This window comes from Podarcis bocagei, assembly GCF_964188305.1.
Source record: "Podarcis bocagei genome assembly, chromosome: 17".
In the NCBI taxonomy this organism is placed as follows: Eukaryota; Metazoa; Chordata; class Lepidosauria; order Squamata; family Lacertidae; genus Podarcis; species Podarcis bocagei.
In genome coordinates, this window is record NC_138143.1 from 11,079,783 (window position 1) to 11,107,288 (window position 27,506).

General features: G+C 47.9%; 2 protein-coding genes and 2 long non-coding RNA genes across 8 annotated transcripts in view; 2 read left to right on the plus strand and 2 right to left on the minus strand.

Moving 5' to 3' along the window:
- RASAL3 (RAS protein activator like 3) overlaps nucleotides 1-27,506 on the minus strand; it is a 150,999-nt gene that overhangs the window by 58,402 nt on the left and 65,091 nt on the right. For 4 of the 5 annotated variants that reach the window (XM_081176212.1, XM_081176210.1, XM_081176209.1 and 1 more), the window contains one exon: nucleotides 392-542. The gene's annotated coding sequence lies outside the window, so the exon portion shown is untranslated. Of the gene's footprint in view, nucleotides 1-391; nucleotides 543-601; nucleotides 1,034-27,506 lie in introns of those variants that run through there. The other variant, XM_081176214.1, reaches the window with a different exon arrangement.
- LOC308577075 overlaps nucleotides 1-27,506 on the plus strand; it is a 137,359-nt gene that overhangs the window by 26,352 nt on the left and 83,501 nt on the right. The gene's annotated exons all lie outside the window — the stretch shown is intronic.
- Nucleotides 5,578-18,101, minus strand: PGLYRP2 (peptidoglycan recognition protein 2). The gene is made up of 5 exons (XM_081176638.1): nucleotides 17,948-18,101; nucleotides 13,333-13,442; nucleotides 11,618-12,514; nucleotides 9,386-9,596; nucleotides 5,578-6,101 (listed from the first exon to the last, which is right to left on the minus strand). The coding sequence occupies exons 2-5, from the start codon at nucleotides 13,391-13,393 to the stop codon at nucleotides 5,765-5,767; spliced, it is 1,506 nt and encodes a 501-aa protein (XP_081032764.1). The 5' UTR covers nucleotides 13,394-13,442; nucleotides 17,948-18,101; the 3' UTR covers nucleotides 5,578-5,764.
- LOC308577098 lies at nucleotides 15,702-26,031 on the plus strand. The gene is made up of 3 exons (XR_014003437.1): nucleotides 15,702-15,796; nucleotides 22,585-22,610; nucleotides 25,882-26,031. It is a non-coding gene; the product is annotated as an uncharacterized lncRNA (long non-coding RNA).

Genomic DNA, 27,506 nt, shown 5'->3' on the forward strand with positions numbered 1-27,506 from the left:
TATTGACTCAAACCACATTAGCACATCTAGCTCCCTATGGTTTACACTGAGTGGCAGAAGCAGCTCTCTAGGGGGCGTTCCCAGCCCTGCCTGGAAATGGCATCAGGGATTTTGCATGCAAAAACACAAGCTCCACTACTGAGTAATGACCCTTTGCCAGCCTGGACAGCATTTTACTGATTGGGGGCGGGGGGCGGGGCAGGGAGGTGGTAATTCTCCTGCTATTTGGTTGGAGACAAACCAAAAAACCTCAGAAAATTAACCAGAACACTCCCTGGGAGCATGGGATTTATGAAGGTCAAAAAACCAAGGAGCATCTTTAAAAACTGCCCATGGGGTGGGGGGAAGAACAAGGCTTCAGAATGTCTCCCCTCTTCCTTGCTTACCTTACCTTCTGTGGCAGCAGGGGAGGCAGAAGACCATTCTCTGGGCTTTCAACTGAGCCAAAGATAGTTGTCCGAAGTAGACAGATGTTTCCAATGTCAACTGATCCAAAAAAGACAGTTCTCTAAAGCAGAAAGACATCTCTGGTGTCAGCTGATCTGAAGGAGACAGTTGAATGAGCTTTTAACTGATCTCAGGATTCTTTCAAACAACTCACCTGGTTTCCTGGGAAACAAAACATTCCACAGCCCATTGTGAAGTCAGATCTTGGCCAAGGCCTCACCCAATGGACTGGGGGCTCTCTCTCTCTCTCTGTCTCTCTCTCTCCATCTCAGGCCCATGTCAACACTTGGTATCTTCATCCAGCTTCCAAGCACCTGCCTTGCCCCTTGATTTACCCCTCACCAGGAGGGCCAGGGCAGCTGGATCTGGGCTTCCCTTACAGTTTCGCACCCCAGCCTCGCATCGCTGTGGGAATCAAAGGGAATAAAGTGGGTCCTGACTGTGATCCAGTTTCCAACACCTCACGAAAACCCACCTCCCTGCCCAAGATGTTGGCTGGCCGGCTTTTCCTCATTTAGTCATTGTGTATTATCTGTTCCAGTGGTTTGAAAGTTCTTGCCTTTTCATTTTAGGGTGTGGGCTACACCTCTCTCCACCTGGCTAACTCACCACCTCTAGGCAGCTTTCAAAAAACACATTTGTACTCTCAGGGCGTCTTCCTTGGAGTTTTATTTTCACATTATTTTCACATGGTGTGCTTTCCCTGTCCAAATTATCCTCGCAATAACCCTCTGAGGTAAGCTAGGCTGCCTCCAATACTGGAAGGAGTATGAGGCTATTGTGGCTTTGAAGGATGCCCCCACACCCTGGGTTGGGGGCTGGGGAATGAGAGCTGGAGGGTGGGGGGTTCACCTTGAGGGAGCCCCATTCCCATTATTCAAAATGCTATCCCAGAACTTTAAATGTGTAGCACACATACGGCCTAATAATAACAATAATTTATTATTTATACCCTGCCCATCTGGCTGTGTTTTCTCAGCCACTCTTGGCGGCTCCCAACAGAATATTAAAAACACGATAAAACATCAAACATTATAAACTTCCCTAAACAATACAAAAGTTAAACAAGCAGAAACAGAAGTTACCTCAGACCCAAATAAACTACAACACAAACGAACTTATGATGCTGAATCCCCCTTGAAAAGGAAATATTGCCCCTCGTTTAACAAATATTAAACTGAAACGTTAAAAAAAGGAATGAATCTGGAAAAAGTGACCTAAAACAAGAATTTGATAAAAGCATAAAAGGAACTTAAGAGTCTCAAACTCTCTAGCAAGACGCAGAACTCTTTCTTTCACAGACAAATTTACCACAGATAGAAAAGGCTTCACATCTGTACAGTTGCACTGGGACTACCATCATATGTGATACAGGGAAGCCATACCGGGGTGAAGGCCTCCTTTTTCAAGGTGTGCCTACTTCTGAAAACTACTGATCTCAGCCAACAAATGACACTACACATTTGAAGGTGCCTCAGTCGTTCCAGAGGTTTCATCATTCTGGCAGAACACTTTTAACTTTTGCCCGCCATAGGGAATGTCACGGGCCCTGCTGCCCAAGGTCGGATTGTCCTCGACAGATGGGTTTCCCAGTGGGTTGGCTGCAGCTGGGCTCAGCACTGCCTGGGAAACATCCTGGCGAGGCCCGTACATCATGGCCATTGGGGCGCATGGAGTTTCTGTATGATTCAAGATGGCAGCTGCTCTGCAACTATGCACACCTCCAAATAAAGTCTTGCCCCTGGCCATGCTTCATCTTTCAGGCCTCCCAGTTCCCCTCATGAAATGGGCTTATAATTGGGGATGGGAGCAAAGGGGATGGGGCTGCTGGCCTTCAAGGCTGACCAGATTTCTGCTTCCCCCCCCCCGCCCACCCCCCACCCCCGTTTCTTGCAGGCATCTCCCAAGTCTTCCCAGCTGTGAGTCTGTCTCCCCCAAGGTCCAGTTTGCTCTCTTTGTCCAACTTTGGGGAGGTGGTCTCCATCATCCGCACCACGTCCAGCGTCTCCCTCCTGCTGCATGCCTTCCCCCCTCCTTAGTGGATGCTGGCATCCCACAAGAAGCGCTGGAGACCTTACTGGAACCTGAGGCCTGGAAGCCTACGTCCCAGCCTAAGTTTGCACACACTTCTTCCCTTTTATTTTATTTGTAAGATTTCTTACCTGCCCTTCACAAGAAGGTCCAGGGTGGGTGACAGCTATATAGCATACCATTATAAAAATAGATAAAAGAAGCCCAGAGTTAGAAAGGGAACCCGGGGATCATCTAGTCCAACCCTCTGTGGTGCAAATAATAATAATTATAATTATAATTCTATCCTGCCCATCTGGCTGGACTTCCCTAGCCACTCTGGGCGGCTTCCCCAGTAAAACTGTTCTGGATGGAGAACAGTATAAATTTCAACAAAAGGAGATGAGTGTAACAGAAATGTCGGGGTTACAAAAAAAGATGGGAGGGAAATTTCCATGGGGAGGGAGTTCCGCTATGTAGGGGCTGCCATGCAGAAAGCCCTGTCTCCCGCTCCTCCTGCCCTCCATCCCCCCCCCATGTCTGATGGTGGGTAGAACTAACACAAGAGCCTGCCCCCATGCAGATATTAACTCCTGAAAAGAGTGATAGGAATCACTCTTTTCATATCATTATCATTTCATATTATATCATTTTCATATCACTCTTCATATCATTGGCAGCATCCTGGGCAAGTTATTTCACTGGACTAGTGGCCCATTTTCCTAAATATCCTTTCATTCTCCACACCCCAGGCTCTGAGCAGACCAAGTGTTTCAGGACATACCTTCCATCTGGCTTTCTTGAATTGGAGGTTTCCTGGAGACTGGTGTCTTTTTCTATGGTCCAAGGCTTGTTTTACATGTATATTCAGGCTGAACAGAAGATGGGTTGCCAACATTACACTCCAGCAGAGACCCCATTAGGGTTCTAGGGGCATCACCCAAACCGACAGAGGGCAAATTAGGCCTATGTGTCTTTTCCAGCGCCAGTCCCAGAACTGCCTGGTTTTCTCCCTCAAGGACACAGACACTTTGATGGCATCATCTCCAGGCAGGGTCAAGGGAGGAAGTTGTGCCTTTTTCTGCTCCCTTTCCTGAAGCATCTTTAGTGAATTAGTTTCCATAGCAACATTTTGGCCCAAGCTTACATCACAAAGCAGATACTTCCCTGGCAACTGTTGGCAAAGAGATTATTAACCTAACTGGGCTGATTGACTTCATCAGCAGTTTGCAAATATGAACGCCCTTGCAAGATCTACACAGCATTTTCAGCGGCCCTATGAAGACAGCTTTTAATTTGGTATCTTTGCCCACCTTGTCAATCAGAAAGCTTATGTTTTTCCAAGAAGTAGAATCCATTTCACTCAAAGATTAGACAACTGAACTATTTAGACAATTCAGTCATATTTTACAAAAGTGGTATGCTGTTTATTTTAAAAACACAGCTGCTAAACACATGACCTCAATAATGGTGAAAAGGTTCACATTTTTCTGCAGAACTCTGTATTGTTGTGGGGTATTTTCTTCTGTGGGGTGACAATGCCTTTTCTGTGGTCCACTGTGGGAGAATATGCATACTTATCGCATAGCATGAGGATGTCTTACTTTGTTTTGGACATGAAAGCAGTTGCAATGTTGATTTTCGTAATCTAGACAGAGCCACACAGAGACCCTAACCACATTATAGATTTAACTACACGGAGTGGCTTAGCAGTCAATCACTCTTTCCAGGGAACTGTTAGGGTCCCCTAACAGCTCTCAGCTTCCTTAACAAGCTATAGTCCCAGAATTTTTTTCTTTTTGAGAGGGGAGCCATGACTGCTTCATGTGATATGATACTGCTTTAAATGTCCGGTGCAGATGGGCCAGAGAATATGAGAACAATTATTACAGCTGCCACTGCTATCTTGGTAGCTAGGAAGAAACCACGTTGACGCAGTGTTATAAGAATTCAAAGGTCTCAAATATAGAATAAATGTACAAGGCAAACACATACATAAGTATATGAACCACACGTCTGAAATAGTACAGGAGAGCAATCCTGAAGCCGTTTTGGCTCTCCCAAATTGACCTCAAATATTTCTCTGCAAGGAGGAAGGCAATAGAAAAAGCTTTCCAGTTGTCTTTGGACTGTAGGGGCTTACACCTCCCTTTTCGAATACAGTCAGGCAAGTGTCTGTTAAGCTGAGCAAACTATCAATATGTGTAAGAGATTCAGAAACTAAAGTATCTACCATCTCAAAGGAATGGCCAGGCTACCCGGAAAGCGTAATCAGATAAGGCATTACCAGGTATCCTGGCAGACGGGAGAGAAGCAACACTCTCCAATTTCTGCCGGAGACCACCTCCTTCTGTGATGTATGTATGATGTTTTGGGGGTTGGTCTTGGGCTACAGGGTGGGCAATTTCAAAAGTCTTTATAGGGTCTTGTGCACCATTGTTTGGGGTTCTCCCTCCTGCGTGTGGTGAGTGGGGACCCTGTTGCAACAGTTTATTTCCTTTAATAAAGATCAGGCTTACTAGCTGCTTTGCTTTCAATTAACAATTGGCCTCTGTTATTTTCACCGACTGATAGAAATCTCCTGAGGGACTCTATACGGGCTCTAGATACCCCATAAGAGAATTAAACGTATTCTTCTTATAACAACGGTCATCTTACGTGTAGCTAGATGTGAAATGGTGCAATCTCCCCCTATGGCTTTCAGGTCCGGGGCTGATGATATAGTTGTGGCAGAGCTCAAATTTCAGTGGCACCCTGGGCGATGCCAAAATCTGGCATCCTCTCCTACCTCTTCCCTTTCGTTGGACGTCATAGTTGCAGGGTCTCACCCCCCTAGATCTGCCTTTGGATATAGCATGGAATTGCCCTGCTCTGATTTGGGTTGGCATTTTGTTATCATTAGGGAAAACACGAAATTTTCACATGAAAGTGCCTTTTTTTAAAGTGGCTCTGTATCTCTATTCTGTATCTTTGCCCTTGCAGACAGGAGCAGACAGATTTCTCTAGTTCGCCTCCAGCTGCATTCCTTCATTATTTTCAGTCCCTTTCTTCCACACCACTGCCCCCATCATAGTCCCATGGATCTTATATTTGTATTCCCCAAATTTTCAAATCAAAGTATTGTATGTATGACTGCCATCATTTATTTTGCTTAAGGATTTTGAATTCAGCCCTGGCTTCCTTGCAGGTGTTGAACAGCTGCCCCCTGGTGTTGGACTTGGGCACTGACGGCACTCTTCCCCCAGTCTGCGTGATAATGGGTTCTTGAAGACTCTCACATCAGGAAACAACATCAGGTAGCTCTACGTCAGATGCAGCGATGAACACCCTTGTCTGTAAAGCACCTCTCTGCGAAACCTTTCCAGGTTTGAATCTCTTTGAAGAGTCTGTCTCCCGGGCATAGGGTGTTCCCCATCTGGCGGTGCCCATGGATGGTGTAGTTGGCTTGCAGCTTGGAGCCCCTCACAGCACACTTTATGAAATTGTTCTTCACCAGTTCCATACTGTGGGCATCTGGCAGTGCCTCCATGTAGTCCCCAATGAAGCTGATGCCGTAGCCTTTGGTGTTGTAGCTCCGTGTGTGCGCTCCTACCCAGTGCCAGCCTCTCCCCTGGTAGATGTATCCATCACCTCCGGCAACATAGCTGTGCAAGGATAGAAAATACGGTAAGTATTGTCTTACCAAGGAGCTCAGCCTTGCTGTCATTCTCTCTCTCTCTATACAGTGGTACCTCTGGATGCGAACGGGATCCGTTCTGGAGCCCCATTCACATCCTGAATAGAATGTAAGATGCGACTGCGCATTTGCGCATGCGCGGGTCGCGTTTTTCCACTTCCGCGCATGCGTGTGAAGTCATTTTGAGCGTCTGCGCATGCGCAAGCAGTGAAACCCAGAAGTAACACGCTCCATTACTTCCCGGTTCCTGTGGAGCGTAACTTGAAAATGCTCAACCTGAAGCACATTTAACCCGAGGTATGACTGTATATATATACATAGGCGCCGACTCCATGGGGCCTGAGGGGGCCCGAGCCCCCTCAAAAATTCGATTGGGGGGGCAGAGCCCCCCCAATAATTTAAGAAAATTATTAGCGCGCGAACCTTCGTGTAAAGTCTGGTGGGCCAGCGCTGCGGCCGCGGCGACATCAAAAGGACTGGAGAGTCCCAAGGAGATTGCACGGCGGGGGAGAGAGAGAGGGAGAGAGAGGCAGGAGGTGCACTCGCTCGCCGTGCGCACGCACACGCAAATACAAACACACCGAGGGAGAGGGAAAAGTGCTTTGCAGGAGGAGCTGCTGCCGCCGCCGCCGCCACTGCTGCCAGGACGCGCCAGAGGAGCCGCCGGGTGGGAGGGGGAATCCGAACGGAACAACAACGAGAGAGAGAGAGAGAGAGAGAGAGAGAGAGAGAGAGAGAGAGAGAGAGAGAGAGAAGCAGCAGCGTCTCTGAATGGGCTGGATATTCCTCCTCAGGCGGTGCTGGCTCTGTGGCTCCCGGGGCCTGGGCGGCAGCAAGCAAAGCAAAGGAGCCGCCGACCGAACAGCAGCAGCAGCCTGCCTGCCTGCAAGCCTGCCTTCTATACCAAGGTCCAGGTTCTTACCCGGTCTACCTGGAAGAAGGCAGGCAGGCAGGCAGGCAGGCAGGCATGGGACGTCCACGCACCCTGGCCTGCTGCCTTCCTGCCTGCCTGCAGCCGCCTGGCGCTTCTATACGAAGGTCCAGGTTCTTACCCGGTCTACCTGGGGGGAGGGAGGGAGGCAGGCAGGCAGGCAGGCAGGGGATGGCCATGCTCCCTGCCTGCCTGCCTGCCTGCGGCCGCCTGGCGCTTCTATACAAAGGGCCAGGTTCTTACCCGGTCTACCTGGAAGAAGGCAGGCAGGCAGGCAGGCAGGCAGGCAGGCAGGGAACGTCCACGCTCCCTGCCTGCCTGCCTGCCGCCCGCCTGTCGCTTCTATACAAAGGGCCAGGTTCCTACCCGGTCTACCTGGAGGGAGGCGGGCAGGCACGGGGGTCCTGCTCAAGCAAGGAACCGACGCCTACCCGGCCAACCCGCTAGCTTGAGGCAGGAGCAGCAGCTGCGCGGGGTCTCGCGTTCTCTCAGAGGCTCGCGCTGCTTCTCGCGTTCTCCCTCCCCCAGGACCCCGGTATGGCCCCCCCCAATATTTTTTATAAGTCGGCGCCCCTGTATATATACTGTGGTACCTTGGTTCTCAAACACCGAAAACTCCCTCATTCTCTTATACAGTGGTACCTCGGGTTAAGTACCGGAGGTCCGTTCTTAACCTGAAACTGTTCTTAACCTGAAGCACCACTTTAGCTAATGGGGCCTCCTGCTGCCGCCGCGCCGCCGGAGCACGATTTCTGTTCTCATCCTGAAGCAAAGTTCTTAACCCGAGGTAATATTTCTGGGTTAGCAGAGTCTGTAACCTGAAGCGTATGCAACCTGAAGTGTATGTAACCTGAGGTACCACTGTAATGACAATGTGTCCTACCTGAGAAGTGCTGGAACTGAGTTCCAGTGAGTTCCAGATGGAAAAAAGCCCATCTTTTCCGTGAACTCTAATCTTATACCCCAGTGTCAAAAGGAGTGAAATTAAGCTTTTGGGATCAGAAGCTGGACTAGATTATGATCCTTTCCTTGATCTGGGAATTTCATAGTTCTTGGTGTAGTAATAAACTTTTGTTTGGAAGGTATCACTTCAGGCCATAGTTGAGAAGGCACCTGGCATGATGGAATGCTCAACAACCATGCAAAAATATCCACAAATTAGAAGTCTGGAAATAGGTTCTAGACTGGCTTTCCCATATGATGCTAGCTTTCTTTGTGCAGGGGTTTTAGTTATTTATTTACCAGTAAATGAGCCCCCACCAGCAGTCTGAAGTTAAGTGGTGTACCTGAAACACAGAGAACTAGACCTCATTTATTTATTATTATCCAAGAACGGCATCGGTTTGGATGAGAAGGACCTCTAACTGCAATTTCACCCCAACTTCCAGAACTCAATTCACCTTTCGCAGGATTCTGCACTGGGAAATCTTCTCAGAGCCTACGGTGCATCAAACATAGGGATGCTTGAGGAATTTGATATTCACCCATACTTATTAATTAAATGGCCTTGATATGCCCTGGGTGGAATAAGGACTCAGCTACATTAGAAAAGAAACAGCGATTTGAATGCACTATAAACATGCAACACAAGATGGCGCCAGAGAGAAGGAAATTTTAAAACGCCATAGAGATTTTTTTCTTTTGTTAAAACGATGTAATTTCTGGCTTATTTATAGCGTTGCTTTCCTGTGTTTAAAGGTAAAGGTATCTCTGACCGTTAGATCCAATTGTGGACGACTCTGGGGTTGCCAGTTCATCTCGCTCTATAGGCTGAGGGAGCAGGCGTTTGTCCGCAGACAGCTTCCGGGTCATGTGGCCAGTATGACTAAGCCGCTTCTGGCAAACCAGAACAGTGCACAGAAACGCCGTTTACCTTCCCGCTGGAGCGGTACCTATTTATCTACATGCACTTTGACGTGCTTTCGAACTGCTAAGTGGCCAGGAGCTGGGACCGAAGAATAGGAGCTCACCCCGTCGCGGGGATTCGAACCACCGACCTGATCAGCAACCCCTAGGCTCTGTGGTTTAGACCTGTGTTTAGATCCATCCTAACACACAAATGAGAACTAAGTTATCCACCAGAAACTGCACTTCTTCAAAGGTTGCAAGACAGTTATTTCGCAGCTTGAGTTGATTGGAATCTGCCTTTAGATATGCACGGTGAGAGAAAATACACACTTAGATAGGGTTTAGAAAGCATTGTTTTGAATTTTTTAATGCACATTAATTCAGAAATGGAATGAAAAACCTATGAAAACAACTCTTAACAGGTGACAGATCTGTCCATTCCTAGCTGTGTATTACAATAGGACTGTGCTTACCTGTAGCCAATGTCATCCCAGCCACGGAAATCCTGGTGGAATCTCTGCATCGAGCGCATATCCGCTGCACACGATGGGAAGCTTCGGCATGGCTTTGCAGGGGTGCTAGTGTGGTGGATGTATACGAAGCCCAGGGGCAACTGAAGCTGTGCGGGTGTTCCTCTGTAGGGTCGGGCACCCCACATGCACCGTGGGATGATTGCAGGACACTCTGTGAGGGGAGAAGAACACGGCCGATAAAGTAGGTCATGCAGTTAGAAAGCAGGTCAGCCAGCATGTCTGCTTGGTGGAGGGGCAAATTGTAGGACAAAGGTGTTATTTGAGGCACAGCTCCTAGGTAAAGGTAGATAAAGGACTCCTGGATGGATCAGTCCAGTCAAAGGCGACTATGGGGTTGCGGACCTCATTTCGCTTTCAGGCTGAGGGAGCCAGCATTTGTCCATAGACAGCTTGTTGGGTCATGTGGCCAGCATGACTAAACTGCTTCTGGCGCAACAAAACACCGTGACGGAAACCAGAGCGCACAGAAATGCCTTTTACCTTCCCGTCACAGCGGTACCTATTTATCTACTTGCACTGGCGTGCTTTCGAACTGCTAGGTTGGCAGGAGCTGGGACAGAGCATCGGGAGCTCACCCCATCTGTGGGATTCGAACCACCGACCTTCTGATCAGCAAGCCCAAGAGGCTCCGTGGTTTAGACCACAGCTGCATCCTAGAGCCATATCACAGACAACCAGCTCTCCATGTGCTTAGAGCTATTATGTGATTTCACTCTCAACTATCCTTGTGCATCAGGATAAACCAGGCTCATATGGTTCCCCCTACCCGGTTACATTTCACATTAACATACCCTCCAAAATCCTAGTGATCGGAATTGGTCCCAAGCTCTTAGGGGAGCCAGCTGACTCGTGCTAGAGCAATGGACCCCAAACGGGGACATCCCAGGATCCAGCCAGAAGCAAGGACGGCTTCGATAATTCCAGGAGGTTCCACTCAAATCGGAATGCTTGAAAGGTATGCGTTCATGTACAGTCTACATCAGGGGTAGGCAACCTAAGGCCCATGGGCCACAAGTGGCCCACGAGGGTTGTTTAAGTGGCCCATGAGCCATCCCTGAACCGAGCTGCCCGCTCAGTGAGTCCCTGCGCGCTGCGCTAAACCGACGCAGCGTGGTGCGGGAACTCACTTCCGCGGTGCCAGAACTCACTTCCGTGGTGCCAGAAATCACTTCCGTGGTGCCAGAAATCACATCTGCACATGCGCAGATGTCGGAAATTGTGGGCGCAACCGCAATCCGGCCCACGGAGGGATCTCTGCTGGAGTGAACCGGCCCAGGCAAGGTAAACCTTGCTGACCCCTGGTCTACATTGCTAATGTCATAGGCACCAACTCTATGGGGCCCTGGCCCCTTTGCCCCTCCAATAAAATATTTAGGGACACACACAATATTTTGTGCAAGTTGGTGCCTTCCTCCTTTTCGGCACCATTTCTGAGCACGTCTGAACAAGGGCACCTGGGAGGAGGCAGGCTGGCCGGCCATTAGGAGAGGCAAGGGGGTGGGGGTGGGGAGGGGTCATGGGAGGCAAGCGAGCAGCCCCAAATGTTTTGCACATGGGTGGGAGGTAAGGGGCGAGCAGACGGGGGGGGGGAGGAAAGGCCTGCTCCCAGTTGCTCACGTTGGAGGAAGGTGTGCTCTGCAGAAATGCAGGGGGGAGGAAGAAATGCGAGTGGGGGGGGAGGTTCCTTCCAACTTCTTTTTTTCCTGGGTCTGCAGTGAGATCCATGTCCTCTACTCTTCCCCTTCCCCTCCACAAAATGAGAGTCTGTGTAATTTGCCCCAAACGTCTTAGCAGAAAAGTGGGATGTGATTATGTTAAATAAATGAACCACGTGGGCTTTGAAAAGACGTACATGTGGGCAGTTTCCCATTTATGTAGTAAGAGGATCTCTTGTTTAGGATGGAATAGGGTAGGAGACAAACAGAGAACTAGTAGGGAGAAGTATATTGACATTTAAGGACCTCTAACAAGGGATGTAGGAGGGGATTTGATTCAGTGTGCATTAACAGCTGAATGTGTTGCCCTTTTCGAAACAATCTGAGAACTAAAGCGCACCCATCCTTCAAAATGTGCCCTTCTCTGAATTTTGCCAGTGTAGTTCTCCAACCTAAGTACACAGGAGACAGGAATAAATCCGTTCTGGAGATATGGTTTTCCACATGTGATCCATACCTACATACAAAGCTGTGAATTCTTCTACAGCCTGCTTTGCGACAGATCTCAGTTCTTCATTTGTGAGGCCATCAAACAAGGGGTTGCTTTCATTCAGCCTCTGGAGCAGGAGGAGAGAATCCTCTACTTGCATCCTCAGCTTTTCCTCGCTCACCAGAGCTGCAAAGTTCTTTCGTCGGAAGTTGCTCTGCATCGGACTTTCACCTCCTAGACCCTCTCCACCATAATAATCCTTCAGCAGGACACTGAGGTTGGATGGCGGATCTGCTTTCTCTGCCAAGTAAGTACCTAGAATGAGGCCATCCATTGCACCATTGATAAAAGCATCTGGAAGAGTCGAGGGAGCCCCCATCAAGGTGAATTTTTGAGGTGCAGAGATGCTGTCCCAGCAGCCGTCTGGTCCCAGGGCCACCTGGCTTTGGTTGGTGTGAAAGAGGAGAAAGGCTTTGCCGAGGTCCATGGCGATTGTTGTGGCGAAGAGGGGCTCCAGAGTAAGGGGTAGCTCTACCACAGAACTATTGGTGGAGTTGGCGATCAAAGGTGTGGCATGCAGAGTCTCCTTATGGCTCCTCTGGAGCCCTGCAGCTATCCCAGCAAGAAGGGGACTGAGTGAAACTGTAGTCCCATCAGGAGTCAAGACCACCCCATGTTCTACCAAGGAGGCATCAACCTCATGGTTCACCAGGTTTTTGAGGAAAATGCTCTGCTGCTCACTCAAATAAGACACATCTGAGGGAGCCGAAGTCACGGGGCCGAGGAGAAGCTGGCAGAGCTCGCCCTCACAACACTCCAGCTCCCGGAAAAGCTCTGTCACAGTCTGGTCCGGGGTCCCTCTCAGCTGGGATTCAAAGTCTTCCAAAACTCCAGTCACAGAGTCCATGTGCAATGTTGAATAATCTGGAAAGGGCAGGATTGAAATATCACAATTGGAGTGAGCAAGCAGACAGTGGGACAAGAGAAAGCAGTTGTTAAAGAGCAGGTTTCTGTGGGGAAAGTAGCATGGGGTCAGGGGGGGCATAGCCCCGGGCACACAGTTTTTAGGGGGCGCAAACCAGGTACCCCCAGGCAAGGGGGTCTCTAACTGAATGGCTGCTCAGCCAGCACTGGGGGTATTCACTTGTCAAGGGCTGTGTTGACGGCTGGTCTCCTCCCTCCACAGGCAGGCAGATGGCACAGTGCAGCCCGGCTTGGCTCTGGTGGCAAGGGCTGGGCTGGTGCATAGGCTCTGTGCCCACCCGCCTGGAGGTGTTGGTGGCAAGGGCTGGGCTGGCACAGAGGAAAATCAGGCAACCACCAGGTAAGTAGGTACAGGATTGTAGCCTATGCCTGAATGAACCAGGCTGCCCTTTGGCAACCGATGCCAGGACTGTAAAATTAACACACTGCTCAGCTAATGCAAGTCAGCTGTTGGTACCCATATTGGCTGACTCATATTAGGTCTATCAGAACATGCCCTTTGTGAAGAGAGAGAATTAAAACAGAAATGAATAGCGCTTGTGAGGCGTTCTGGTTATCCATCCGGCAAAAGCATGCAGGAATAGTGGAAGTTTTGAGGCAGGGCTAGAAGCAGATTCCCTGGACACCTGTGATTTCAGACAGAATTCAGGCCCCTGCCCATTCCCTTCTGTCCTTCTCAAACTCATTCGTTTGTCACCCCAGAGGCTTTGGGAGAACAGAGCTAGCACAGCGCTGGGTGCGTATTGGTCGAGTCTTACCTGTACTGTCCGCGGAGACACAGAAAAGTGCAGGTACGAGGCTCAGCCATGGTAGCAACATCTCGTCTGCTGGGTGAAGTGCAGCCTTTGATTGTGGAGCCAGCTGGCACCTGAAGCAATGAGGCGGGAAGGGGAGAAACAAATAAATGTCAAGGGGCTGGACTGCTGAATGTGAGCTGGAGCCAATGAGGAAAGGCAGTGGTTCACAACATCCCCAGCTCATACCCCCCCCCCATCATCCTGAATGGCAAAGCCTGTCTTCAGAACATGCAAATTTCACCCCTTCACTTGAGAAGCTCTGTAGAAAGTGGCTTTTTAAGGAGCCTCGAATGGTGTTGCAAAGCAAATGCTGATGTTCCACAAGTTCTAATTTTTTTTGTACCCTGTTCTGCTGCAATTGATCTGCAAATACCTAGAAAGCTGTCCAGAGATACACACGTGTGCAGAATGTTCTTGGGACTGTTAAAAAAAACTTTCCATTGTATTTTATTAGTGAAAGAATGGTCAAGTGCATAGCTTATTTTTGAACCTGGCTTTTGTTCAGGGTATTCAGGAGGCAGCTGTGACAGACAGCGTTCTTTCCTGGATATGAAAGATCTTGCTATGAGGTCACACATAGCCTTGGTGACTTCCGGATTAGATTAGTGCAATGCACCCTATGTCTGACTTCTCCTTGAAAAGTGCCTTGCAACAACAGCTGTCCATGAATGCAGCTGACCAACACATATTTTTTTCTCTTATTATTCCTCAGTGACATACACAACCAAACTTTCTCTAGATGTAACACTGCATTTCAGTTACCACCACAATCATATACATGTCTGCCCAGAAAAGAATCCCATTGAGTTAAATGGGCCTACATTTAAGTGCAAACAGGACTAGGGACCAGCCCCCACTTACCTGGGAGTAAGCCCTATCATCCCTCAGGGGGACTTACTTCCAAGTAGATGCGGTTAGGATTGTGGTGTATTGTGTGGTTAGGATTGTGAAGTATTACATCAGCTTGGCTTGCTCAGAACATGCAATGGAGCATATTTTTGTCAGGGGAACTGTCAGTTTGGACCTTGCAAGGCTTGCTGAACAGCAGCAAACAGGCACCCAGTAAAAGGTAAAGGTAAAGGACCCCTGGACGTTTAAGTCCAGTCAAAGGCGACTATGGGGTTGCGGCGCTCATCTCGCTTTCAGGCCAAGGGAGCCAGTGTTTGTCTACAGACAGCTTTCCAGGTCACGTGGCCAGCAGGACTAAACAGCTTCTAGCACTACAGAACACCGTGACGGAAACCAGAGTGCACGGAAATGCCATTTACCTTCCTGCTGCAGTGGTGCCTATTTATCTACTCACACTGGCATGCTTTTGAACTGCTAGGTTGGCAGGAGCTGGGACAGAGCAATGGGAGCTCACCCCATCATGGGGATTCAAACCGCTGACCTGATCGGCAAGCCCAAGAGGCTCAGTGGTTTAGACTACAGTGTCACCTGCATCCCTGAGGCACCCAGTATTGCAGCTATGACGGATTGCCTATAGTCTGAAGATGCAGGGAATGTGCAGATCAACCCTGAAACAAACTTGACGGAAACACATGGATGAAGGAGCCCTTATACTAGACCCTTACTGATTCCAGAAGTGTCATTTTTTGCACTTGTCTAGCTTCTAAAAATAAAAGCCAGACTGGGAGTGGGAACATTACCTGGCAGAAGCAGGTGTCTGGAAGGACACTTAGTACAGTGGTACCTTGGGTTAAGAACTTTATTCGTTCTGGATGTCCGTTCTTAACCTGAAACTGTTCTTAACCTGCGGTACCACTTTAGCTAATGAGCCTCCCGCTGTTACCGTGCTGCCGCCGCACGATTTCTGTTCTCATCCTGAACCAAAGTTCTTAACCCGAGGTACTATTATTGGGTTAGTGGAGTCTGTAACCCGAAGCATCTGTAACCTGAAGCGTCTGTAACCCGAGGTACCACCGTACAACATTAAGACTACATATCCTTCCAAGAAAAGAGGTGTCTTCCCTGCTTGGTGCAACCTATTCTTCCCATCAGGAAGGAATTACCCCTAGCCTAAAAATGATTTAGCAGCAAGTCTGAACACACACACACACACACACACACACACACAGACACACACACACACACACTGCCCACTTCCCTTCGTGAGGAAACAGCTGGTCTCCCACCCTGTTCAGTCCTATCTAAATCATTCGATTTCACCAGATACAATACATGCCTTTCCAAGAATAAACAATGTTCTCTGTTATCTATCTGAGGGGTCATTTTGTAACTCTGTGAACTTTCCTCCCTCATAACCTGAGTGGGTATGCTTGTTTGCCTCCTTGAATCTGCAGAAGGCAGCATGACTCATGCCAAGAGCTGAATCAAACAGTTGCTGGGCATGCAGCAACTACTTTGCTCCTGCACAAACCAGCGCCTTTTCTGCAGGCTGCTGGTTTCGAGCAACAGAATTACGGTAGGTACCTGTCTCGCTTCACACTGTTTTTTAAGTTGTTTGCGGTGGTGTCATCAAAACTTTAATTCAAAGCCACTGGTGGCACCTGCAAGAAGCTGGCCGGTTGTACACAGAGTTGACACATCCCCATGTACAATTTTCATTCAGTTTTCTAGTGGATATGATTGCACCCAGTTGGCCCCAATTCATAAAAAAGTCAAGTTCCACTCACTGTGTCTTTCTCCTCCAAAGAGAGAGAGAAAGAATTTAGGCTGGACTGCCTATCCAGCTGCTGCTTCTTCTATTAATTAACTAATTGATTAAATTTATATTCTGTCCTTCATCCTGCACATCTTAATCTGGACCTAGGCATCACAACACACTAATATTTTTTTTAATTAATTATTATTATTAATTCCCTACCCATCTGGCTGGGTTTTCCCAGCCACCCTGGGCCTCTCCCAGCAGAATATAAACAATTATTAACAACTTGCTCATTGCACAACAACTTCGTTTTCCTCCTCCCTTTGCAAGAGGGGCTTGGCCATTATTCCTCCTACCCACCCACCCCAAAATTCAGCAAAGATACTGTGGTTAGATCAAAGCTTAGAACATCACCAAAAAAAAATGTGCCCCTTCTGATGAAAGCCATGGCATGGGCAAGGGTGTATATCTCAGAATCTGCAGCAAATGGCCTCTGATGCAGAATCCAGTTGCTATTTCAGGATTGTAGTCCCCATGATGATAGAACACAGGAGACAAACACTGAAGCCTTCTTTCTTCTGTAAGTTTAGAAACCAGAATTCCATTTTCCTCGCTTCTTTAGTAAAACCTGTCTCCCTATCCAGATTACTCGTATATTCCTGATCCCTCCCTGTTCTTGTCAGTTGAATCCAGAAATAACATTCCTTTGGGCAAGTAACCAGCATTTCTGTGCTTATTACAGCACCCGGCAGACTTCTATAGCAGTGGAATTAGTCATGTCTCTGTAGGGTTTCAGGAGGTGAGGAGGCTGCATTTCAGCATAGCTTCCTTTCCACCACAGTAGCCCCTATGGGTTTTCTAGTTGTAAAAGGAAGAATTTTGTAATTCTACATTTCAGCTTCCTAAACGCAACAGAGAAAGGCTATTCAGTGCTGCCCTGGAAAACTCCTACAGGGATTCTCCACTCCGCAGCCATTTCACTCAAGGGCATAAAATCCCTGGAATTTATGGGATCACAACAGTTTTGGCACAGCTAGGGTGAGATGCTGCAATGACAAACCTAGACAGCATCTTAAAAAGCAGAGACATCACCTTGCCGACAAAGGTCCATATAGTTAAAACTATGGTTTTCCCAGTAGTGATGTATGGAAGTGAGAGCTGGACCATAAAGAAGGCTGATCGCCGAAGAACTGATGCTTTTGAATTATGGTGCTGGAGGAGACTCTTGAGAGTCCCATGGACTGCAAGAAGATCAAACCTATCCATTCTTAAGGAAATCAGCCCTGAGTGCTCACTGGAAGGACAGATCCTGAAGCTGAGACTCCAATATTTTCGCCACCTCATGAAGAGAAGAGAAGACTCCCTGGAAAAGACCCTGATGTTGGGAAAGATGGAGGGCACAAGGAGAAGGGGAAAACAGAGGACGAGATGGTTGGACAGTGTTCTCGAAGCTACCAGCATGAGTTTGACCAAACTGCGGGAGGCAGTGGAAGACAGGAGGGCCTGGCGTGCTCTGGTCCATGGGGTCACAAAGAGTCAGACATGACCAAACGACTAAACAACAACAAAGGTGAGATGCAGAGGAGACTTAGAACCAGAAAATAGGGAGTTTGCAACATCCTTTAGGACTGAACTCCTGGTGAGTGCAGTAGCCCTGGGGAGAATAGCCTGTCCTCTTTTAGGGGAGGAGAAACATGAAGAGGGCACCTCTATGCACAGTGCTCTCTGTGCAATCCCATCACCAAAGCCCGCAAGAGCCATTCCCCTATGCTATCTAACTGGACAACAACAACAATCTTTATTACAGTCCAGAGACCCAACAAATCGTTACAAATCAATACACAATTCATACAGCCTACCTCCAGGTTAAACAAGCATTTTGTTCAGAATATAGGGATCATTGGTTCTTGCAACCACCAATAAAAACTTTGCCACTGCTAATGTTCTAATTGGAAAATGGATGCTTACCTTCCTCATGCAGGGAACCAGTGTGGTAATGCTGCCAGCTACCTGGGCTCAGGGATCTTATACCATTCCCGACAGCCGGCCAGCCTTACCCAAGCGATTTCCCCACGTTCGTGACAGATGCGACAGGCTGCCGTTTCTGCACCGCTAGCAAACCTGCTCTGTCAACGTGGGTGAGCTACCCAACCCCTCTGCTTGGAGGAATTCCCAGCACTCTGACCTTGTTGACCTGCAGAGGGAGATCCCCTAAGCGCTCCAAGCAGGGATTTGGCAGTGTTCTGCTGGGAGGCACATTATTGACACAAGGAACCTAAACAAAGTAGGGCAACACATGAAGGCACGCAATCCTTTGGTATCTGGGGGTGGGGAAACCGAGGCAGCAGGGTAAGGGTTTCATTTCCTCGGCATCTCCAAAGTGGCAGAAATTATGCCTGGTGGATTCAGTCAGTGGAGAAGAAGATGATGTTCTGTGTTTGCTGATGAAAGTGTCCACCATGTGCAGAGGATGGGGAGAAAACACATTACAGTCGTACCTTGGAAGTTGAATGGAATCCGTTCCAGAAGTCCGTTTGACTTCCAAAACATTCGGAAACCAAAGCGCGGCTTCTGATTGGCTGCAGGAAGCTCCTGCAGCCTATCAGAAGCTGTGGAAGCCCCATCAGACGTTCAGCTTCCAAAAATAGTTCGCAAACCGGAACAGTCACTTCCAGGTTTGCAGCATAAGGGAGTCAAAATGTTCGAGAACTAAGCTGTTTGAAAACCAATGTACGATTGTAGAGCTGACTCTTCCCCATTGTTTATTATTTATGGAGCGAACTGAGTAACGCAGAGGACTTTGAATTTAATTTAATTGGAAGTATAATTGCTCATATATCTTCAGTTGGAAGGCAGGATGAAAGGAGTCTGTGAACTTGCCAAGGAACTGATAAGGTTCTTTAATGAGTCATCTGCAGTTTGAAAGACCATTCTTCTTCCCAGGCCGAGAAGAAAAATGGTGTCAACAGATTATTTCTTGGGACAGAGTAACTTTTGCTGCTGTTGTTAAAGTTGCAAAACAATGAAGTATGAGATGGAGTGATGCAGAATTTTCTGGAACAATGGGATATCAGCTCTGCCCAGGGCATGATGGAGAACAACAACAACCGGGGGACCAGAAAGACATAACATCTTACAAGGACAGGAAGAAACGCCATGGACAGAATAATTGCCACACACAGGAAGAACAAGGAAATAGTCTGAGTTCCTCACTTGTAGTTTTATAAATCATTTAATGTGTCAACACAAATAGAAGTTATTAATATTGGAGTTGTTGTATAAGGGATTATTATTATGACTGGAATGTAATGAAAATGAATAAGATTGTGGAACGCAGAAATAAAGCAAATAATCAAGCCACCAATTCTAGCACGCGGGGGCCCACTTTATCTAAATTATCTAATACTGTATTTGAACTATTGGTAATAATAATTGTATACAGTGGTACCTCGTTTTGAGTCCGGGATCCGTTCCAGAGCCCCGGACACTCGACGAAAGTGATGCTCAACAAAGCACTGCTCTGTGCACATGCGCAGAGCATTTTTGCAATTGTGCACATGCGCGAAGCGCGATTTAGCACTTCTGTGCATGCGCAAGCAGCAAACCCAGAAGTAACCCATTCACCACAATGGACAGAAGACAGGGTGGACGTAAATGGTGGTACCACTGTAATAAATTGGTATTGTTATAATGAGGCTATTATTGGATTGTAATTGAAAACTAACAAAAATATTATTAAAAAAGGAAAAAGAAAACACATTTGCTCACTCAATTACCTACTTTGTTTCCTTCATTAGCATAGAAACATGGGGTTTGTGCTTCATAGGGATACCCTGCTGCTTGTCCCCATCTCTGTATTGACTCCTAACCCAATAAACCCACAGAAGCTAAGAGGACTACCGTATTTTTCGCCCCATAAGACGCACCGGCCCATAAGACGCACCTAGATTTGGGGGGGGGGGGAAATAAAGGAAAAAAATTTTATTTCCCCCCCAGGTGCGCTGCGCTACACCAGGAGCTTGGGGCGTGCGGAGCTCAGCGCGCCCCAAGCTTCTGCGTGCCGGCAAGGTCTCCGCTAGCGTGGGAGAGCCGGGCGCCTCTCCCAGGGCTAGCGGACCCCTGCGCTAATCCAGAAGCTTGGGGCAAGCTGAGGTCAGCGCGCCCCAAGCTTCTGCATGCCGGCAAGCAGTCCGCTAGCCCTGGGAGAGCCGCGGGGCTCTCCCAGGGCTAGCGGATCGCTGTGCTACACCAGGAGCTTGGGGCGTGCTGAGCTCAGCGCGCCCCAAGCTTCTGCGTGCGCGCAAGCAGTCCGCTAGCCTTGGGAGAGCCGCGGGGCTCTCCCAGGGCTAGCGGATCGCTGCGCTACACCAGGAGCTTGGGGCGTGCTGAGCTCAGCGCGCCCCAAGCTTCTAGGTGCGCGCAAGCAGTCCGCTGCCGCCCCAAGCCTCGCGCACCCGGTGGGACCTCCTGCCGGGTGCGCGAGGCTTGCAGACACTCGCCCGAAGCAGGGGGAGCCCTCCCGAGGGCTCCCCGTGCTTCGGGCGACAGGCTGCCGCCCCAAGCCTCGCACACCCAGTGGGATCTCCTGCCGGGTGCGCGAGGCTTGCAGACACTCGCCCGAAGCAGGGGGAGCCCTCCCGAGGGCTCCCTGTGCTTCGGGCAACAGGCTGCCGCCCCAAGCCTCGCGCACCCGGTGGGACCTCCTGCCGGGCGCGCGAGGCTTGCAGGCATTCGCCCCATAAGACGCACCCCGATTTCCCCTTCATTTTTGGAGGGGAAAAAGTGTGTCTTATGGGGTGAAAAATACGGTAACTTTCTTTCTAGCTTACAGCCCCATGATTGTTAATGGAGGCCAATGTTTCTGTGCGCCACAGATTCTCTTCTTGGACAACCATAGGCAACTGGTCCCCTGTGGATTTAGCCCCCAGAATGTCCAGGCTAGCCACTGATCCCCACTCTGCATCTCCAGAACTGTGCAGTTGTGAACCACACCTGGAGTCCTGTAACGGGTTCTGGGCACCTCAGTTTAACAAGGATATCGACAAGCTGGAACATGGGGAAAGGAAGGCAACCAATCAGTTGCCACAAACAGAACTTTAGTCCAATGTTGATTTGCTGGCCTGCACTGACACCAAACATGACATAGCGATAATGGAGGTCAGGTGCTGCAGTTTAGTTAAGATCTGCGGGTAATTACCATGTTGCATCATATTTATTGCCTACATTTATATTTTCCTTTCCTTCAAGGAGCTCAAGGCCATAAACATAGTTCTCTCCATTCCATTTTATTCCCACAACCCCCCTAGGGCTAGATGAGTGATTGTTTTCCAGTGAGCTTCATGTAACTAAATCCAGATTTGCTTAAGGTGGAGAATCCCTAACAGACCAATGACTTATTGCCGGATGAGATAGATTGTTCCCTGAAAAATTGTCATTTTAGCCTTTTATTACTTAATTGCTTCCGGGTGTTATTACAATCGAGCAGTATCTAAAGCTTGCGAAACAAAATAAATAAATGTCAGAGTATTAATTGCAGGTAATGCCTGTTCTGGTCCGTCCAGATCTGAAAGAGTAGCATCATTCCTTTAAGGACTGTTACCATGTTAAGGTGCTCCCTGCTCACTGCAATGACCTAACTAAACTCCACCTACCTGCTTATCTAAGGATGACTGCAATTCCTCCGAGCTGATACCACAAGGCTTCTGTTGTTCCGCACAGCAGCTAGCGCCATTTTGACGCCGAATGAAATACTGAATGCCAGTAATAGAAAGGGTAGCGGTTGGTTGGTAGCACGTAGCACATCGTTTCCCTCCTTTTAGGTGAGATTTCTGGTCTTGTCCAGTTTCCAGGTTTACAGATGTATAAGCCATTCTTTAATGTAGGGTACTATGAGGCAATAAGGCCAGATCAGGCTTTGCGGGTTAAGCTGTGTTGTAAGAATGGAAAAACACTGACCGTACGGGTGGAGGCCGGAAGTCAACAAAGGTAGAGGAATGCTGCCAAAAGTATTCGTGATTGAATGTATTGCCCTCAGCTATACTTGAGGGATGATTCCAACAGATTCCACACGAAAAACGCTTATGTCCCTGTGGAGATGGCAGTACCGAATTGGTGGCGCATACCCTTCTGGGTGGGGACGTGGGTGGCGCTGTGGGTAAAACCTCAGCGCCTAGGACTTGCCGATCGTATGGTCGGCGGTTCGAATCCCCGCAGTGGGGTGCGCTCCCGTCGTTCGGTCCCAGCGCCTGCCAACCTAGCAGTTCGAAAGCACCCCCGGGTGCAAGTAGATAAATAGGGACCGCTTACTAGCGGGAAGGTAAACGGCGTTCCGTGTGCTGCGCTGGCTCGCCAGATGCAGCTTGTCACGCTGGCCACGTGACCCGGAAGTGTCTGCGGACAGCGCTGGCTCCCGGCCTATAGAGTGAGATGAGAGCACAACCCTAGAGTCTGGCAAGACTGGCCCGTACGGGCAGGGGTACCTTTACCTTTACCTACCCTTCTGGCTTGCACTCTTTATAAAGACTTGAGGAATGAGATTATCACTCCTCTTTTATTGTCCGTTCCGGGTCGCCCAACCACTGACACAGTGTCCTTTCTCTTGGCAGATCAAGATGAGCAGATGACAGCAAAGGTTGTAAGGTTTTTAGCTGGGGCAATCAGCTATTGATTCAAAACCCTAAAATGTATTTTATGCTATTGACTTTTTATTCCTATTCTTTGTACAGTGGTACCTCGGGTTATATACGCTTCAGGTTACAGATTCCGCTAACCCAGAAATAGTACCTTGGGTTAAGAACTTTGCTTCAGGATGAGAACAGAAATCGTGCTCCGGCAGCACGGCAGCAGCAGGAGGCCCCATTAGCTAAAGTGGTGCTTCAGGTTAAGAACCGTTTCAGGTTAAGAACAGATCTCTGGAATGAATTAAGTACTTAACCCGAGGTGCCACTGTATATCGTATTGTTGTTTTATTGCTATGGCCGATGGCCATAGCAAATAAAGAGCTGCAGGTGAGGCACTCCAACTACCGGTATATCATTGTTCTTCCTCTGTGTGGCAATTATTCTGTCCGTGGCAAATAAAGATTCATTCATTCAAGAGTATTCGTGAAGCTGAAGGACCAAAATGTTGGGAGAACTGATATGGCATCGCTTTAAAGGAATACTTAAAAAAAAAAACCTGTTAGACCATTGCCAAGGGAGCCAGGGGTGCAACACAAATATTAAGTTTCCAAGTGTTGTGCAGGAGGGTTTTGAAAAGCCAAACTTCCCTCATCTATACAGCTGCTACAAGCAGAGAAGTCTTACTGGCGAGAGATTGGCTGCAGCCCAAGGTAACTCCAGCAGGCTCCTAGCTATTTGCAAGGGCATTCTGGTAGAATGAGGCCAATAAGCATATAATTACTGGACAGATAAAACGGAAATTGTCCCACTGTAGACATTCCAATGCCTCTTTGATTATGAAAGCTGCTTCTTCATTCCTGATCAGCTTCCTATTTTTGTAAACATTTTTAAGTCCCTATGAGGATGGAGCAATGGAGAAATTTCTGGAACAGCAATGGGATATCAACTCCGCCCAAGGCATGATTGAGAACAGCAACAACCAGGAAAAGACAGACATAACATTTTACAAGGACAGGAAGAAACACCACGGACAGAATAATTGCCACACAGAGGAAGAACAAGGATATAGTTTGAGTGCCTCACTTGCAGCTCTATAAATCATTTAATGTTTCAACACAAATAGAAGTTGTTAATACTGCAGCTGTTGTATAAGGGGTGATTATTTTGACTGGAATGTAATTGAAATTAATAAGATTTTGGAATACAGAAATAAAGAAAATCATCAAACTATCAAATCTAGTATGCAGGGGGCCACCTAAATTATATAATTTGGTATAATTTGATATTGTTATAATGAGGCTATTATTGGACTGTAATTGAAAATTAAAGTTAAATTAAGATTATATTATATTATATTATATTATATTATATTATATTATATTATATTATATTATAATAATACTGTTAAAATTAATAAAAAATATTGTCCCCCCCCAAAAAAAGAGGGTACGGCCCCTTGCCCCATGATAGCTAAGTTTTCATAAGAGGGTTTGGTGCCAATTTTCCAAAACCTGACTGTAAGTCCAGCTGTAAGCTGTCTGATAGATCATTCTATTTGCTGATGTCCTCAAAAAATTCTAAGAGTTTGGTGACAGCCAAAGTAATTATTTTCCTCAGCCAAACTCTACCTTCATACTATTAGAACGTCTTCAATAACGTTTTCCATCAACTTAGGACTCTGCTATACAGCTGCAAATAAAATATTTTAAGTGTGTTTTAAGTGCAATATCCATTGTGACACTAGATGGAGATGGTGAGCCTTATGGAAAATTCAATGTATTTTTTAAAAACGCTTTTAAAAAAATCATTTTCAGAACGGTTTTTATGTGTGTGTAGATTCCACCTTACTTAGGGGAAAAGGTAAAGGTAAAGGACCCCTGGACGGTTAAGTCCAGTCGTGGCCTACTCTGGGGTTGTGGCGCTCATCTTGCTTTATTGGCCAAGGGAGCCGGCGTACAGCTTCCGGGTCATGTGGCCAGCATGACTAAGCCGCTTCTGGCAAACCAGAGCAGCGCACGGAAACGCCGTTTACCTTCCCGCCGGAGCGGTACCTATTTATCTACTTGCACTTTGACGAGCTTTCGAACTGCTAGGTTGGCAGGAGCAGGGACTGAGCAACAGGAGCTCACGCTGTCACGGGCATTCGAACCACTGACCTTCTGACAGGCAAGTCCTAAGCTTTGTGGTTTAACCCACAACACCACCAATGAAAGCAGAGGTGCCCTATTCCATGATGATAATAATAATAATTTTATTATTTATACCCCTCCCATCTGACTGGGTTGCCCCAGCCACTCTGGGCAGCTTCTAACATATATAAAAACATAATAAAACATTAAATATTTAAAAACATCCCTAAACAGGGCTGCCTTCAGATATCTTATGAAGGTTGTAGAGTTACTTATCTCCTTGGCTTCGCAGGTTGCATAACTCCATACCCTCCAACATTTCTCCGAGGAAAATAGGGGTGTCCTGAGGAAAAGTGGGACATTCCAGGATCAAATCAGACACAGGGATGGCTTCTGTAAATCTAGGACTGTCCCTGGAAAATAGGGACACTTGGAGGGTCTGTGACAGGTCTGCCGATTGCTGCAGACACAGCACTGTAGGAGTGCTCTATGGGAGCAGACGAAAGAATCTTAAGATCAGCAGAGGGAGAAAAGCATAGGAAACGCTGGAAGAATGGCAGATGAAGGTGATCGACTACATGGAACTGGCTGAGATGACTGGCAGAATCCGAGACCAGGGAGAAGAGTTGGTGAAAGAAGACTGGAAGAAATTTAAAGACTATTTAAAGAAATATTGTAAAATTAATGAATGTTAGAAAGATGTTGGATAGAAACTAAGCGGTTTCCGGCTGTAATGCTTTAGAAGATATGAAAAAAGGATCATAAACGGGCAAAAGTTTAATGGATTTGCTGAACTAACAAATTGAACTGGAATACAAAGAAGGGAAGTATGAGGTCGGAGGAAATAAGGGTATGGAAGTTATGTTATTGAAAATTAATGTGCGTTTTTAACTGCTTATTATTTTGTATGTTTATTTTTTATTTTTCATTATATTCAAAAAATCTTTTTTCAATAAATATCTTTTTTTAAAAAAAAGCATAGGAAAAAAGGGGCAAAAGCTGGAGCTCATCTGCTTTGCATTTCCATGTATAACTGCAAGCGGCTCCTGCCCTGGAGTGCTGCTGCCAGTCAGTTTAGACAATGCTGAGGGAAATGGACCTATCTTCCTAGGCAGATGTTGCAATAATATTATTATTACCCTTCTTCCCAAAGGATTTCATGCAGATATCTCTTCTTGTGAATGCTGGGATCAGACTTTGAACAGCATATGGTATTCATCCAGTGCAGAGGTCAGCAAACTACGGTCCGGGGGCCGGATGTGGCCCACCAGGCTCGTAAATCCGGCCCGCAGACCCTGCCACCCACTCGGTTAGTCCCCACACTCAGATAAACCAGCGCAGCACGGCATTTCCCTGAAAAGAAACCGCAGACGCCTCACCACACGGGGACTGACTTGCGTGATGCTGGCACAGCTTCAGATTGGCTGCAGGAAGCTCCTTTAGCCAATCCAAAGCGGCGGATGCCTCTGGGTGGGCAGCGACGCTGGCGCGGCTTCGGATTGGCTGCAGGAAGTTCCTGCAGCCAATCCAAAGCCTCATTGCCCATGCACTGAGGTAAACCTGGCACAGCCATGGATGGAGAGACAGGCGGACGGGCAGCAGGTCTGGGCATCATGACGGGCGCATCAGAGCTTGGCGTGCCTGCTGGCCCCGTGCCTGGCACCCGACTTGGCGCTGCTGCTGGTGGAGTGCTTGGCAGCACCGCTCACCGACCTGACCTCAGACGACGGGTGGCAGCACGTGGTGCACACTGTTAAGTTGTGGGTGAACACATCAGACGACACAGCGATTCTTCAAACAGCTCTTGTTTATTCACAGGCCAGAACAGAACTGAACTGAAGGGTTCAGGCAGCCTGCTTATATAGAGCTCCACTAAAACGCAACAGTAACCATTTTCTGTAACTATCCAATCACTGAACGTCACTTTTGATCCCTTTTTTGCATATGTGGACCTGAACTATCTACAGTATCCCCCTGCTGGCCCAGGGTGAGAACTTCAGTACATAACACACACCGCCTGGGAGCTCCATGGAGACGGGCCGATGGAGCGGCTGCTGCTCATCAATGCCGGTGAGCAGGCACCGCCGAGACGTGCTCCTGAACACGTGCAGAGTGTGTTCCTCCTCCAGGTCCGGAAGCAGCTGTGGGACTGGCTTGCAGGGTACAGTGGTACCTCAGTTTAAGAACTTAATTCATTCTGAAGGTCCGTTCTTAACCTGAAGCACCACTTTAGCTAATGGGGCCTCCCGCTGCCGCCACACTGCTGCTGTGCGATTTCTGTTCTCATCCTGAAGCAAAGTTCTTAACCCGAGGTACTATTTCTGGGTTAGTGGAGTCTGTAACTGGAAGCATCTGTAACCTGAAGCATCTGTAACCCGAGGTACCACTGTATTTATATTTTTCAAAATATAGTCTGCCCCCCCACAAGGTCTGAGGGACAGTGGACCAGCCCCCTGATGAAAATGTTTGCTGACCCCTGATCCAGTGCTAACATGAAGGAAAACATTAAACAGATATTTGTCTCTTTGGCTGTCCCATAGCAATAATATCAGCTGTTTGGGAGACCTGACATTGAAAGGTCAACATTTCCCGTATTTGGGGGTCTTTTTGGCAACTAGGTTGCTGATAACTTTACGAGAAGACCGGTTTCAAATATCGCACTGCGAGATTAAAGGGAAGATTAAGTAAAAATGGGGATTCCCTTTTGAAATATGTGTGCGAAGAACAAGAACACCAAGAATAAAGAGGAAACAGAGGAATTTATTGCGGCACAATGTT